The sequence below is a fragment of the Python bivittatus genome, unplaced genomic scaffold (genome assembly GCF_059951505.1).
Source record: "Python bivittatus isolate LINGU-HERP-01145 unplaced genomic scaffold, Pbiv_v1 ctg000190_np1212, whole genome shotgun sequence".
NCBI classification, from domain to species: Eukaryota; Metazoa; Chordata; class Lepidosauria; order Squamata; family Pythonidae; genus Python; species Python bivittatus.
Genome location: NW_028277042.1, coordinates 10,780,294 through 10,795,371, shown reverse-complemented (window position 1 = coordinate 10,795,371; position 15,078 = coordinate 10,780,294). Strand labels below are relative to the sequence as shown.

The following is a 15,078-nucleotide window of genomic DNA, read 5'->3' as shown; positions in this document are numbered from 1 at the left end:
AGAAGGATGCCAACGTGGTTCCAAGAAGCGTATCTGCCTTGTGCATGGTGCATCCTCAACCTGACCTGACAGCCTTCACTTGCTGAGTCCTGAATTCCATGTTGATCTAATGGGACAGGAGTTTGGGCCACCCGCTTTTCTTCAGCAGCCCGTGTTTCGTCTCCAAAATACAGCTCACGAGAAACCCTGAGGAGAGTCAGTGGGATACAGCGGTTGAGCTGTGGGGCCAGCCCCAGGAAAACCCAGGTTCAAATCCATCCTCAGCAGCAGAACTTCACTGGGTGACTTGTTCCATTCTGAGTCTTGTTCTCTCAGCCGCACTACTTCACAGGGGCTCTGCTGTGGGCGAGAACTGGGGGCAGGCGCATCGGGTGTGCTGCCATGAGCTCCCTAAAGAAGAGATAGGATATAATCCAAATGGAATAAATAACGAAGGAATGCAAGTCTTTGCCCCTCACCCCACCCCACCCCACCCCACCAATATTTTGGACTACAACTCTCATTAACCTGACAATGGCCAGGCTAAACGTAGCTGCTAGGAGCTGTAGTCCTAATAACTTTGAGCAGACGTTGTTGTTATTATTACTTTTGTGTGTGTGTGTGTGTGTGTGTGTATGTGTTGCTTTCGAGTCCATATTGATTCCTGGCGACTGCCTGGACTAGTCCCTGAAGTTTTCCTGGCAATGTTTTTCAGAAGTGGTTGCCATTGCCTCCTTCCTAGGGCTGAGAGAGAGTGACTGGCTCACGGTCCCCCAGCTGGCTTCGTGCCCGAGGTGGGACCAGAACTCACAGCCTCCCGGTTTCTAGCCTGGTGCCTTCGCCACTACCCTGTTAGTATCACGATCACTACCATAACTACATTTTTATCCCTCCTTTTGGCCAGCGCTTTGGGCTTCAGCTCTGAGGTCAACAGGCCTCTGGCTATGCCAGTTGGGGGTGATGAGAATTGTATTGCAAAGCAACTGGGCTGGCTGGGGATGATGGGAACTTTGCAACACAGCAGCTGTAGCAGCAGCAAGACACCCGCTTCTTCGCGATCAAGGATAGCAGAGGGCGGGCTCCACCGAGTCTTTTCGTCTCCTGGCCAGTAGGCGTCGCTCGAGAGAGAGAGAGAATATCTCTGCCGGCGGAATGCCGTATAAGAAAAGCCGGTGGAATGGGGCGGGGCTTCGAGAAGAGGGAGGGAAGGCGGCCCGCGAGGTTCCGCCCTTTTTCTCAAGATGGAGCCCTCGCTCCGCCCCTCCCGTCATGCCCCGCGGCGGCCGGAAGCGGCGGAGGGGGCCAGCGCGCGGGGGCCGCGGCGGAGCGCTGGGATCCGCACACCGGCGGCGGCGGCGGCGGGTGTGAGCCGTCCGGATGGCGGAGTCCGGGCCGCAGCCGCCGGGCGGCGCGCCGAGCCGGCACGAGAAGAGCCTGGGGCTGCTCACCACCAAGTTCGTCTCGCTGCTGCAGGAGGCCAAGGACGGCGTGCTCGACCTCAAGCTGGTGAGCGGAGCGGGAGGCGCGGATCGGGGCCGGTGCGGGAGAGGGCTGGACCCGCGCCTGGAGAGCGCGCGCCTCACGGGGCACGGCAGCCGGCCTCAGCCCGCTGCCCGCAGGGGTGTGGACTACACGGCCCAGCAGCCCCAGCAGCGGGGGCCCCGGCGCGGGGGCTTCAGCCCTCTCACGCCTTCCCCGGCCAGGATGCGTTTGGGCCGGACTCTGCTGCGGCCTCCATGGCGGGCTGCGGCCCCCCGGCCGCGTGGGGGCTGCTGGTCGTCTTCCACCCCTCGACCAGTTCGGCGGTCGAGGATTACAACTCCCATCCGCTGGCCGGGAGAGGGAAGCTGTAACCTCGGCCCTCGAGGGGGGCGCTTGGTGCTGGAAGGCCAGGCAAGCGGGCTTCCCAGAGCGGAGGACCAGCCTCGGAGCTGCTGGGCAGCATCCTTTGGCTGGCATGTGGCTTTCTCGCGTGTGCGTGTGTGTGCGCCCGTGCACACGCTCCCCACTTGGTCCTGTTGGCACCCTTGACCCACCCTGACACACTCAGTCGTGGGGGGGGGGCAATGATACCTCTGGTGCGCTTGGTTTCTTCCACCCATCTACCTCCTGTGAGCGCCTCCTGTATTCCTTTCTCATCCAACACCAGCGGGCCTGGGTGGCATCCTCTTTGGATGGCCTCTGCTTTTGTTCTTTCTTCCCCCGTTCTGCCAGCTGGTGGGAGCCCTTTCCTTCGCTTTTCTCCCACACCTCCCATCTCCAACCTGCATGCTTGCCAAGGCACAGCCTCCGCTGAATGGAGATAACTGCGTTTGTGTGGTGGCTGGGCAAGGGCGAGTTGCTGTGGTGGGGCAGCTTCTCCAAATCAGTTGCCTGCGCTTAGCCTACTTGCAGGTAGAAGAGACTGATAGTCGTGATGAAGAACTGCGGTAGTTGCGGTTTCATTACAGCAATAACGTGTGTGTGTGGAGTGGACTTTTCTTAAGCATGCTTGCAGGGCTTGATTTTTGCAGAAATCTTTAGTTAGTTCTGCTGCATTATGAGGGAAGGAAGAGTCCCAAACTTCTTGTAATAAGAACAGTTTGTAGCAGGGCAGTAGTTTTTTTTTTTTTTTTTGTACCCAGGACCTTATACAGGAAATCTAGAGCAAAGACTTGGGCAGGAAGTTGCTTCTGGTACTGTGAACCATAGCTGGGGTTTAACAGCATGGGTGAAGTATCAGTGAATCATAGATGGGAAATGCGGCCCTTTCAATGTTGCTGAATGGCAACTCCTACTATCCCTCCCCATTGGCCATGCTGACTAGGTCCTGAGAATTATAGCTCAGCAACATCTGGAAGGCCACAGGCTTCTGCTCCTTTATTGGGTGAATTAACAGCAACCTGTGGTTACTGGATGGTATTTATTCTAAAAGGGAACAGTAATAGGAAGTGTTGCCACAGCAATTATAAATATGCAGCACGATCTGATGTGTGGTTATTCAGAAGCAAGCTTATCTGTGTTCAGTGGGATCTAAGTGTGGACAGGCTTTGCCAATTCCAGAGAGTAGATGTTATTTTTTCTGCAGTGAAAACAACAATTCTTTGGCATCATAAAAATTTAAATTATAAATCCTATACATATATATATTTATCTGTGGGTAATTCTTGTTAAACTAGGTGAAATGTGCTTGTGAATAGCTACTCACATTATGGTGCTTTCAATTAATGTATAAACGATGGGTCAGAGTTCACTGGCCAGGTGCACAATGTCGTTTCAGTATGTATCTATATTCTCACCCCGGATAAAAGAGAAACTGTTTTACCATGCCAAGTAATGAAAGAAATTTACAGCAGTATGCAGAGCACAAATTAAAATGGAATCCAAACAAATAAATAGAAGGCCCAATAGATGGGCCATTTTTGAGTCGCAACCATTGGTGATGAATTGACAAAGAAATAAGCACATTAGCCCAATCTGAGCAATAGTTAATTTTTGTATTAAGTGCTCTGTTTTGTGATTGTTGCAGCTGCTTTCTGCAGTTTTAGATTTGATGATAAGCTCTAGTCTGACAGTTTCACACCAGAATCATCATCTTTCTTGAAGAAAATGGTACTTTCCAGGTTTAACATAGACTGTCCTGAGCAATTGAGATAGAGCCCCTGAGAAAGTTCACAAACAGGGTATGATGTAATGCACATAGCTTTTGTGTTGTGATGGTCCAGGTATTTTTACAGTATGGTGTCTTTGAACTCACCTCTTTTTTTTTTTTTTTTTGGTTCGTTTGCTTTTACAGGCAGCAGATACCCTGGCAGTGCGACAGAAAAGACGTATTTACGATATTACGAATGTTCTTGAGGGCATCGGACTGATTGAGAAGAAATCCAAGAACAGCATTCAGTGGAAGTGAGTAGTGGGAGACAGAAGCCCTGACACTTGGCTCCATTGGTAGTCATATCATGGCTGCAATTGCATCTGCTGTTACTAGTCATATGTGTGAATCAGAGGCAGAACAATTCTTCTGAACAGCTGGGGGGACAGTCTGAATGCTCCACTGAAGCCAGCTTTGGATGAACTTTGTCAGTAGCCACGCTGAGTTTCTGCTGGCTGAATGGCTGTAGATAACTCCTGTGGAGTTATCAGTATCAGTGGAGTGGTTAAAAGGAGGTTCATGCTGTTGCTTTGACCAGGTACTTGAACTTCCCAGGGGTGAAGTACTCTGAGACTTTATTAGAATTGGGGGGAGGTTTTCCCAAGAAATTGTGAGGCAGAGTAGAAGAACTTTGAAGAAGGGTCTTGAGTTCTCTGTCATGGGGGGTTCTTTGAATGTGTCACTGAATGCTCTCTGGAAAGGGTAGAACTCAAAAATAAAAACTGGAAGGGCTTGTTGTCACCGTGACCCCTGCAGGCAATATGTGTGGTTGAAATGGTCACTGGAGGAGGCAGGTCCATTGATTTCTCTTGTTTCCCATTTTTGCCAGAGGTGTGGGGCCTGGCTGTAACACCCGTGAAATTGCCCACAAGTTGATTGAGTTGAAAGCAGAGATTGAGGATCTGGAGCACCGGGAGCGAGAGCTGGAACAGCAGAAGATGTGGGTGCAGCAGAGTATCAAAAATGTCACTGATGATGTACAGAACAACCAATATCCTTTGAGCCTACTCTGGTTCTTCCTGCTTTCATGTTTCTTTGGTGCTGAAATGCTGACCCTTTATTATTCTGGTCTGGGCTAACTTTACAGTTCTCCCTTCTGGATACTTGGGACTGCGGTGCCCAGAATTCAGTCATGTTGGTTGGGAATTCTGGAATTTGTAGTCTCAGAGTGCCAGGTGGAACATTTGCAGCAAAAAATATCAAGTACTAGAAAATTTTCCATCTTCACATCATTAATTATGCCAATTTGCATTGGGTGATTTTTTTTTTTATGCAAGCTTTATATTTTCTGATACAAATGTTTCTTTGCAGATAACCTAATTTGCCTAGGATAATAGAAAAACAGCGAATGCCAAGTTAGGAGACTCTTATTCCAATATTCTAATATGGTATAATAATGGCCTCCTTGTGTTTCATAATTAGTATCTTTTCTGTTATCACTGATTTGATTTTGCCCTAGTCCTTCCTGGGATGTTCCTCCTGGGCTGATGGCCTCATGGTGTATTTCCAGTGGAGAGTCACAGTGAACAATGCAAACTGGTTGGGGCTCTGATTTTCCAGGATTGGTGGTGGGAGGGTAGGACAGAAGGATGATTAATTTTTAACAGGGATAAGACTTTTTAGATTTATGCAGTTATTGTATATATCCTCTACCTGGGAATGACAGAAAACTACTGCTGATTTTTAGCAATTATATTCCTATAATCCAGCGGTAGAGGTGGTGGAACTGGAGCTAAAGGCTGCAAAACAAAGCTCCTGGGGCCCTAATTTGTCCACTTCTGCCCTAAATGCTTTAAGATTTCCTTTTTATATACTCTTGGGTGGAACGATCTTTCTGAGATCCAAAGACAGCTGGTTTTTCACTTAACTTCAGGAACATTAGCCTATGTGACAGATGAGGACCTTTGCAAGTGCTTCCCAGGTAAGGATGGTGTATCTTTTCATCACTGGGATTCCTGCCTGTTTAATTCCACCTCCGCAACATCTTCAGAGGGAGTCCCCAGATGAACTTGTCTTTGATTTGCTTTTTTAGCATTCTGTGTAGAATTGGGAGTGTGGGAAAGTGGAAGAATCTTCCTGGCAATTAGGGGCTGAAAATGTTGTGCCCAGGTGGGGGTAGAAAAAAGAGGAATTGAGGAATGCATACTCTGGTTCTGCTCTCAGTTTAGCTCTGTTTACTGAATGCAGCATTTTGGTCTCTTGTTGCAGGTGACACGCTGCTGGCAATCCGAGCTCCATCAGGAACTCAGCTAGAAGTTCCTGTCCCTGAGGTGGGTGTAGAAGTTTGGAGATGATCGCAAAGATCTCTCTTCAAGTGAGCATGCAGCTGCTTGAGTGATTTGGGGCCTTTTGCAGTCAAACCTATTTAACAGGGTGGTGGTTACAAGGATAAAATAAGAGGGGAGATCCCTCTGCAAAAACTGGCTTGAGGTTTCAGAGTAAAGACAGGGTTCAAAAGTAATAATAAGAATAAGCCTTGAGGGGAATTAGGGAATGAGTATTTTTCAGAACTAGTTTAGAATGGGGCAGGGAAGCATGAGCTGAACTTATTTCAATTTTTTTTTTAATGCATATATAGCCTACCTTTCCTCTTAGGAGATAAAGTTGAAAGTCTGTGAAGTTTGAATGAGTAGGGAATAGTGGTGTTGGAAAGTATCAGTAGCCAGTAATTAGAAGCATACCTGTATCTACACAATGGCATAAGCAGCAGTGGGAGAATACTAGTGGGTCATGCAAATTCCAAAACTCTGGGGTAAGTGAAGGCTAGTTTTAGCCTCAAATTTCCCCAGGATAATTGGGAGCTAAACTAACTTCCCCCAGTCATCCCTATGGCATGGACAGGGCTGAGAAGCATAACGTGGGGTTTCTGGCTGCTGACAAAGAGATGAATGTCTAGAGCAGCTCCCAAACAGGGCTTCTTCTGTTTTATTTGTCATCTGCTGTCCCCAAGGCTGTGAGGGGGGGTGGGGGAACAAAACCTGGAAGGAGAAGATGTGGGCGGGTAAGCCTCTGCCAGCTCCCTCCTTGGTGGTGCTGGCCCCAATCAGGCTGCTGGGTTTGTTTGTTTGTTGTCTTTTTCAAACCAAAAGAGACAGGCTCCAAGCCATCTTTGTAGTGGCTGGGAGGTTATCAAAGAAAGTTGTTTCCCGTGTATGGCATCTCTGATCCTAATTCCCATGACAGGCTTGCTGCCCAGGCTACTTGATAGAAGAGTGGGGATTTCATTTGGGAAGTGTATCGGTGATCCAAATGGCTGCAGGTCTTGATTTATAAGCTTCCACCCTTGATTATTAAGGGAGTAATTTTTTGCCCCAAGCACTCCAGGATTCACAGGCATCCCAACTAGCTTGTTTTCTTTCACCTTGTCACATGCAAATAAAACACATGGTTTTAAGCTGGCCCTCTGGCCCTTTTCAGTGCAGTGAACAAGGGGAGGTAGGACTTTGTGATAACTGCCAGATAGAATCAGGGGAAAAGCTTTGTGTGGGGGGGGTGCTTGAAGATTTCACCCTGATTTTATGTCTGTGGGCCAAACATGCCCACAGGTGACATCTCTCACTAGCACAGTTGTCTTGGGTAGGGGGTTATAGTTCAGCGTGCTCGTGAGAGATGGGAGGTATGCCGAAAGGTCCGAGTTCAGTCCCTGGTGTCCCCTGTTGAAAGGACAAGTACCAAGTGATAGGGAAGAGGTGGCTTTCATACGAAGCTCTAGAGCTATGTTGCCAGTCAGACAAGGTATGATTTTGTGTTTTGGGGGGTGGGGGAAGTCTTTGAGTACCGGTAACCCTAGGGCCACATGCAGAAGCCCTAATTCCAGTAATAATCAGATTTTGGTCAAGAGCAATCTGTCTTAGCTTGCTGTATGGAGATCAAGATACAGAAAGAAGAGAACAAAAAGGCAAAAAGTGGATGTTGGGGAAAAAAAAATAGAGTGATGAAAAGAAAGCGACTCAGTAGTCCTATCCACATGAGGTCTTTTATGGATGACTTCCAAGGGGATATTGCTGTTTTAGAAATACCTATTTGGCCTAAGGTTCTTAATGGATTCAATTCTGTATATTTTACCTACCTAAGATCTCACGTTCGACCTCCCTAGTGTCTCTAGTTAAGACAATGGCCCACTCTAAGGTGTCTGGAACTTTGGCGAGCTGACACCCCATTCTGCTTAGCACTGTAGGTTAGTTTCATCCAAGAAGTGTGTGGCTGGATGTGGGACTCAACAGATTGTGAGGGACCTCTTCTTTCATGGTGACTGAGAAGGTTTGGGGTCACCTTCACAGAGAGAATGCCTGAAGAAAGAGTTCCATGTTGGCACAGATGGCTTATGTCCAGTGGTGTCATTGCACAGATACCATCATCATATGCTTGTGTCCACGCTTACTTTGTAGCAAGCTCCCTTTTTCTTTCTCTCTAGGGCTTAAATGGCCAGAAAAAATACCAGATCCACCTGAAGAGTAGCAGCGGTCCAATTGACGTTCTTCTAGTAAACAAGGATGCCTGGAGCTCTCCTCCAGTGGTGCTTCCAGTCCCTCCCCCTGAAGACCTCATTCAGTGCCAGCCAGTCACACCCTCTAAGAAGCCATCCATTCCCCATTCCCAGGAGGCATCTCTTCCCAGTGGCACCCATCCTCCTGCATCTGTCCCCAACAGCACGCAAGACCACGGATCCGCTGCACCCAAATCAGCCAGCGTGGCAGGTGAGCTGTAAAGGGGCTGGTGAAAAGCTTAGCATTATTTAAATTCGAATGCACATTTTAAAGTGGACCAGTAGCTGTGTTATTATATTGCTGATTCAGAAGCTAACGTTTACTCCGGGGCACTTGGAGATTGAGACTGATCATTATTAAATTAGGTTAATTCTGTAGAAACATAGTTACATGGAGTCAAGGTTAGGTTTTGTCCTAGCCCGATCCACTTGTCCTTGTCCTCTTTTACTTTTTTGAGTATGTATTGGCCATGCTTGACTCTGTATGGCCTTTCATCCTCCGGAATAAATTTGAATCTCTGCTGTAGCTGGAATCTGAGATGAGGATCACATAACGGCATGTCCTTTTTTAGGAGGAAACAAGCATATTGAGCGAAAGGGTTCTAGGTTTCTTGCTGACATTTACTTTTCTCCATGAAAAGAATGAAATCTTATGTGAAAAAGCATTCCGATTTGCAAATCCTTTCTGCCCCTGTTTGTAGTTAGATGTATTCCAAGTCAGCCCTCCTAGGGAGGAATGGTTACCTGGTGCCCCCCAAGTGTTTGACAGCAACTCCCACATGAGGAGAGCTGGGATGGGGTTGGATAACCCTGCCAGAGAGACTCTTCTGGGGAAGGAACAGAATTCCGCTCTAAAAATGAAAACCGTCACTTTGGGAGTTGCGTGGATGAGGCGGGACCCTGCTTAGCGGCCGTACTTGGAGCATCCCCTGCTCTAAAAAGCTGCCCTCTGACAACAAGGCAGTTAATGTCCATGTGACTTCCCTTGGGCTACCACAGAGTAATGGGAGGGTGCTAACTTTGGGTTTCTTCACAAGACAGGAATCACAGCTTAAGGTACCTCTCCTGGAGGCTGCTATGAGAGCGCCAGTTGCTTTTCTCCAGCTGTGTGGAATCCATCCAACATGATAGATTATTGGGCAGGATACAGGTTTAAATAATAACAACAACTTCTCTCTTTCTGTAACCCTCTTCCTGTTGCAGAGACAGGCATCTCGTCGGCAGAATCAAAAAGCAGTGGGGAGATGGACTCGCTTACCCCTTCCACGGTACCCCCCAGCCCACCAGCTGGGCTTGACACGCAACCCCTCCAGTCCTCTGCCTTGCTGGACAGCAGCTCGGTCCTGCCCAGTTCCTTTACCTCCTTCGAACCGATCAAGTCCTTCCCCACAGAGAGTGAGTGTGCCTTGGTTGTCATTTTTCTGGTGGGTGGTTATGGTGGATCAAAACAGGCCCCTCAGAACTCTCCATGTCTGGATCCGATCCCTGCACTGTACTTTGATGGGGCGTTTTTAGTTCCAGGGTCACTCGGTGTGTTTAACAGTCCGTAACTGGCTCCCTTTCTCAAACGTTCTGCTAAAATTAAGCAGAGATAGAGGAAGCTGATCAATAACCAAGCAAGGAGAAATGAGCTGGGTAGATGATGGGAATCTTGGAGTGACATAGCAACAAGAACTCTAGCAGGCTGCAGTCTCTGGAATATATCTTGGCCTTCTCCCTACCTGGTCCCTTGAATGTGTTGGAATTACTGTTCCTGGAATTCTTGTCTTTGTTCATGTGGGGAGTTGCAGCCCCAAACATCTGGAGGACTTCAGGTGGAAACCGTGCTGGCCTGTGCCATAATAATTGCATTGGTCTTTAAGATGCCACAACCTTTGTTCTTTTTTTTTTTTTCCAGTACTGGAATTTCCCAAAGAGCTTTCAGAAATGTTTGAGCCAACCAGAGGTGCGTTGCTAGTGTCCCTTTAGCAGACCCTGTTTGTGCTTTGCTTTTTCTTCGGAGGTTCAGAAAAGAGGCTTTTTAAGCCAACGTGGTTACTTAGTGTCAGAGGGCCCTCTGTTGGGCTCTTGTGGAATAGCAACTGACGGAAGCGCATTTCTGGCTTATGTCTCCTGTGCTGGTGTTCTCCTCGTAGGGAGGATTGTACTTGCTGAAAGATTAAAACATTTAAGCATGTTACTGAAGGAACGTGCCAGGGATGCATCATGTGGTTCCCTATGTGCACCAAGTCATTGGGGAAAGAAGCAGCTGCTAAAAATGCATTGTTTCGGTATTGCTCGTGCAGGACTCTCATCCTGCAGAATCTGTCCAATTGCTCATAGGTAGTCAAGGGAGGAGAGAACCGAGACATGAGACAGATGAAGATGGGTGGAAGAATCACGGATCCAATTTGGGACCCTGGGATATGCATGCACGTATTTTGCACACATGTAACCTTCTCATGCGTTTTTTTCCCCTTCTTCCCACAGAGTGCATGAGCTCTGAGTTGCTTGAAGAGCTGATGTCATCTGAAGGTAAGGCTGGTTCCTTCTACTCACAGGTTTGGCGCGAGGCCACCTAGGATAGCAGAGAAAGCTAGGGAGGGCAGCTATAAAAAAGTGCTTTGCTTTAATTGAGCTTCGAGTCCCTGAATATGTGCTGGCTCATGAGCTGAGGTCCGTGTGACGTACATTGCGTCAGTGGCACTCTATCTTACTAGTATGATTTTTTTAAAGTGGTAGAACATATGCACTGGTGCTTTTCTCCTTAATTTTATACTTTCTTGGAGTCTCTGAGGAACAGGAAGCGTAGTTTGCTGAAATTCTTGTTGAAGATGCATAGTCACACTCCCATCTACAAGGCCCTAAAAATGAATGGGGGATTCTGAAATCAGCATCTCTGCAACATAATGTACAAGAAAACCAAGCTTTATTTGGAGGACAACAGGAGTCAGTCTTGGGCACCCCAGTGTATTTTAACTTGGACTTAGAGAAGAGAGGGGATTAATCGTGTCTTTTCATTATCCCCCCCAATTTTTCTCAAGTCTGGGATTTTGTTTTGACTCAGTGTTTGTGCTGAAAAATAGCCAAACTCCAAGTGGGATGCAAAAGGAAGTGGACTTCTGGGGCTTCCTTCTCTGCCCAGAAGAAACTAAGGTGAAGTACCTATTTGATGCTTCAAGCTGAAGGCAGAGAAGTCATAGATATATGACCCCAACAGTTCTTTCTCTTCCATCTTGGAACCAGATGCAGGAAAAAGAGGCACCTTCTGGTTTGCTTCTACGTCTGCTGGATGTAGCTTGGTTGCATTTAGGGCAGAGCAAACCACAGGGCAAAGAAGCATTTGCAGCCTCTCCATCTTCAAAATGATGGGGGCAGGAGCTCCTTTTCTTTCTCCCTCCACACTCTTGGAGTGTGAAGAGAGAAGGTGGTGCTCCTAAAATTGTGCTCATTTTCAGAGACGTAGCTAGTGGTCAGGGACAGGACCCTGGACTCTTTGAAAGGTTGCAACAGCAGACCCTGAATTTGCTGGCCCAGTAAAGCCACCATGCTAACAGAGAGGGGCTAATGTGTGGGGTTGCTGAACCAGGGGCCAGGCCCCCTAAGCACTAAAAGTGTCCTTTTTTCTCTTGGGCAGTGTTTGCTCCCTTACTTCGTCTTTCCCCACCTCCTGGAGACCATGACTATATCTACAACTTGGATGAGAGCGAAGGGGTGTGTGACCTTTTTGATGTCCCGATCCTCAACCTCTGACTCTGGGTGCCTGGATGGACTTTTGGGATACGGATATTTTTTTAAAGCAAAGAAACAAACCTGTCTGGAGGGAGGGGGAAAAAGCCCCGAACTCTTAATTTTGGATTCTTTTTCTGCTAGTGCTTGAGTGATACACAGAGCTGCTCTTGTCTAGACCGAAAACAAACTAGGATGGCAGCTTCGTCTCCAGCTTCTTTCTTCCCTGGCTTCCCTTGCTTCACTCCTGTGCTATCCTTTCACTGAATCCTGGGTGGGCCTGCTTCCCAGGCATCTGCTGTTGAATCTTCCTGAGCAGCAAAAGCGCTTCCTTGGGTCCCCCTAGCCTATTTTGGCATCCCTGCACTTTGCATCTTTTTTTTTCTTTTTCTTTTTCTTTTCCGGTTACGAATGGAACGGCTGAACTGTAGCCAGGCGGTTTTTGGGAAAACCCATCACTGGCCTCTCTCTTGGCTTCTTTGTAGAATTCCGATGACGGGGCGTTCTCTCTTTAGCAACTGTCTGCTTTCGGCATGATGGAATCCAGGAATCTCAGCTGCTCCCTGGATCAGTTGTATGTGCTTAGAAGTGGCATTTTGAGTAACAGTACTGGTCCATCTCCTGTCATGCAAAGCACGAAGCCCTTTCCTTTTAAGCTGTGTAGACTATTGTGTATTTTTTTTTTTTAAGGTGCCAGTTTTGCACAGTCACTTTCCTCCAAAGAGTCAGAACCGAAAAATGAATTGTAAGGGTGTGCAAAACATTTCAGGCTTGAAGCAGTTGGGCCTGCCTGTTCTAAACGTGAAGCCTCTTGCACACCCACAATGGGTTGCCCCCGTCTGCAGCTGTGCTGCATCAGCAAGGGAAGAGCTGGCTGGGGCTTATGGGAATGCCCCTCAAGGTCCCGAGTTCTCCACCAGGAGCCCACCATGGAGGGGGTTTAGTCACACCTAGTGAAATGAGTCTCAGTAGCATGTCGTTCTTCCATAGCTGCTAGAATAGGGCTTTTGGGGATGCACAGGGACTGTTCCCTTTGCGATTTGCCAGTCCTTATTATTACATTGCCAGTCCTATTGGCACAGTCCGACTTCTCTTGGGAACCTAACCACGACCTGCCCTTTCCCATATTCTGTTTGATACACATTATTGGCCTCTCCATCAGAGTCCTCTCCTGATCCTTGCTGATCAGCAGGACATGGAAGGAGCCTTCGCCTCCCCCCTCCCTATTGCACTTCTTAACATCTGTCCCTTGAAAGCCATATCCTTTTAACCTCCAGTCGGCCTCTGTGTTATGCCACATGCAAACCCCAAACTTCGCTTTCCTGATTCCTTGCTTTTGCACTCCTCCCAGGGGCAGAAGGCACCCCCTGCAGTGTGTCTGGTGGGATGGGAAGGGATTAGATCTGAAGGGGGAGCTCTCTAGCATCCCGGCCCTGAACTGCTTGGGTGAAAGTCTCTCTCCGATGGGACTGAGTGAAGTGTGCTTAGAATTGTGGAAGGGTTCATGTGAGCGGGCAGGCCTGATCCTGATCTTTCCCCCTGTAATCAGGGAATGTTTCTGTTGTCATAAGGGAGACCTAGGCACAGCTGGGTGGTCCTCCTGGGAATCTGGCTAAAGGATCCACAAAAGCAACCTTGAGTCCTTCTGGGTAGGAAATGAAACGGAATGTTGCTTTTCACCTCTCCAGCCTGGGAGCATCTGCCTCTGCCTCTGGGCAGGTGGCTGTCTCAAAAAGCCTCTGGAGTCCGGTTCACCTCACCCGAAAGGACACAGCTCCGCCTCCAGGGTTTCTGGGTTGCTGCTCTGGCTCCGCATGGCTGTCCCCAGCAAGCCAGAGGACTCTTTGTCTGCCTTTAATGCATCCCATCCCTGCCTTTTGTACGTGGTTAGGCCTGCTCTTGTTTAGCAGCCAGACCTTTGCTTCTCTTTGCTGTCACCCTCTTGTGCCCCGACCCCTTAGGTGACATCCCCCAGAGGATGCATAGAGGAAATGTTCGGGGGGGGGGGAGAGAGAGAAAGGAGTTTTGATTCATATATAAAGATTATTTTTATACTTTTTTGCAGCAAAAGAAACTTGCCTGTAATATTTGTACAGTTTTTTTTTTCCTGAGTGAATAAACGGAGACTTTCCAAAGCTTTCTGCCTCTCAGCTTGTTGAAGAAGGCATTTCGTACCCTCCATGGCACAGCTGAAGCCTCGCTGTCTTGGGACGCAAAGAGTTTGGACCACAAAACGTTGTGAGTAGGGAGTGTCTAAGACTCGGCATCTGGCCGCCGGGTCTTCTTTTCAGGTAGTCTCTCTGGGTCCCAGGTGGATTTATAAGTACTTGCAGATGTAAGATGGAAGTGGAATAAGTGCTGGACCCCAGATAAGGACCTGACAAAGGTGTTCCTGCGCTATTACACCTCTGAAGGTTTTTAATGGTGATTTCTTCCTTTCTATCTAATGAAAAAGCATTCCTAAGTTGGAAGGGAGGAAAACCTGCACTTTTAGGTAACAGCATCGGAATCCAACCCTGAGGTGGGCTTAGGAGTGGTGAGTAGGGGTTTCCCAGTTCCTGCCATTCAGCCAACTGGTCCAGAGAGGTTGCAGCAAATACCTAGCAGCACAAACAGATGGGGCTCCCAGCAAGGTCACTTGATGGCTCTCGGAGTGTTCTTCCTGGCCTTGCTCAGGTTTGTAACACGGATTGAGAGTCGTCATCAGGAGCAGATCTAAGGAATGCTGCCCTAAGGATGATTGGTAGGCTGCAGGATCATTGCAGACAACCTCCTCAGCAATGGAAACATTTGTACAAGAAATTCAAAACCATCTGCACAGCCAGCAGCGCCGAACTGCAGGGTCAGTCTTAGTTTGTGTGTATGTGTGCAGTTCCATCGTTGCACATGAGTTTCAACAGGATCCATGGATGCAAAACTCTTATAGTACGGTTTGTGTATCTGGCTCAGTGCGCTATGTAGTCCAGCCATGTAGTTGTAAAACCATAGTTTCTGGCTTGTGTGTGCAGCCAATTCATCCATTCCCTGTGGGATTATGAAATGTAAAGTTTCCTTTGAGGTGAGCTCTGCTCCTCATGGACCCATCAATGTAATTTTCTTGGCAATGGCACAGAAGTGGCGTATGGGATTTTCTTCTGGGATCTTCTGATTTCCTGGCAAAACCTGTAGCCTGATGTTTTCTGGTGCTATCCCATAAGCAAGAGTTAACCAGGCCTGGTTTTGGCTGGGGTCAACCAAGAACTTCCACCTGCTTTGATTGGAATAAGTATACAGG

The 15,078-nt window shown here is 48.1% G+C and overlaps 1 protein-coding gene across 2 annotated transcripts; it reads left to right on the top strand.

The window, feature by feature from the left end:
• Positions 1-1,240: 1,240 nt before the first annotated feature.
• On the top strand, positions 1,241-13,957 carry E2F4 (E2F transcription factor 4). Of its 2 annotated transcripts, XM_088136017.1 has the most exons (10): positions 1,242-1,485; positions 3,755-3,864; positions 4,440-4,603; positions 5,490-5,531; positions 5,819-5,880; positions 8,025-8,307; positions 9,300-9,491; positions 9,994-10,041; positions 10,566-10,610; positions 11,713-13,957. In XM_088136017.1, the coding sequence occupies exons 1-10, from the start codon at positions 1,357-1,359 to the stop codon at positions 11,826-11,828; spliced, it is 1,191 nt and encodes a 396-aa protein (XP_087992143.1). In that variant the 5' UTR covers positions 1,242-1,356; the 3' UTR covers positions 11,829-13,957. The 2 variants fall into 2 exon arrangements, with proteins under 2 accessions (XP_087992144.1, XP_087992143.1); XM_088136018.1 differs by lacking the exon at positions 9,994-10,041 and having other exon boundaries at positions 1,241-1,485.
• Positions 13,958-15,078: the final 1,121 nt, after the last annotated feature.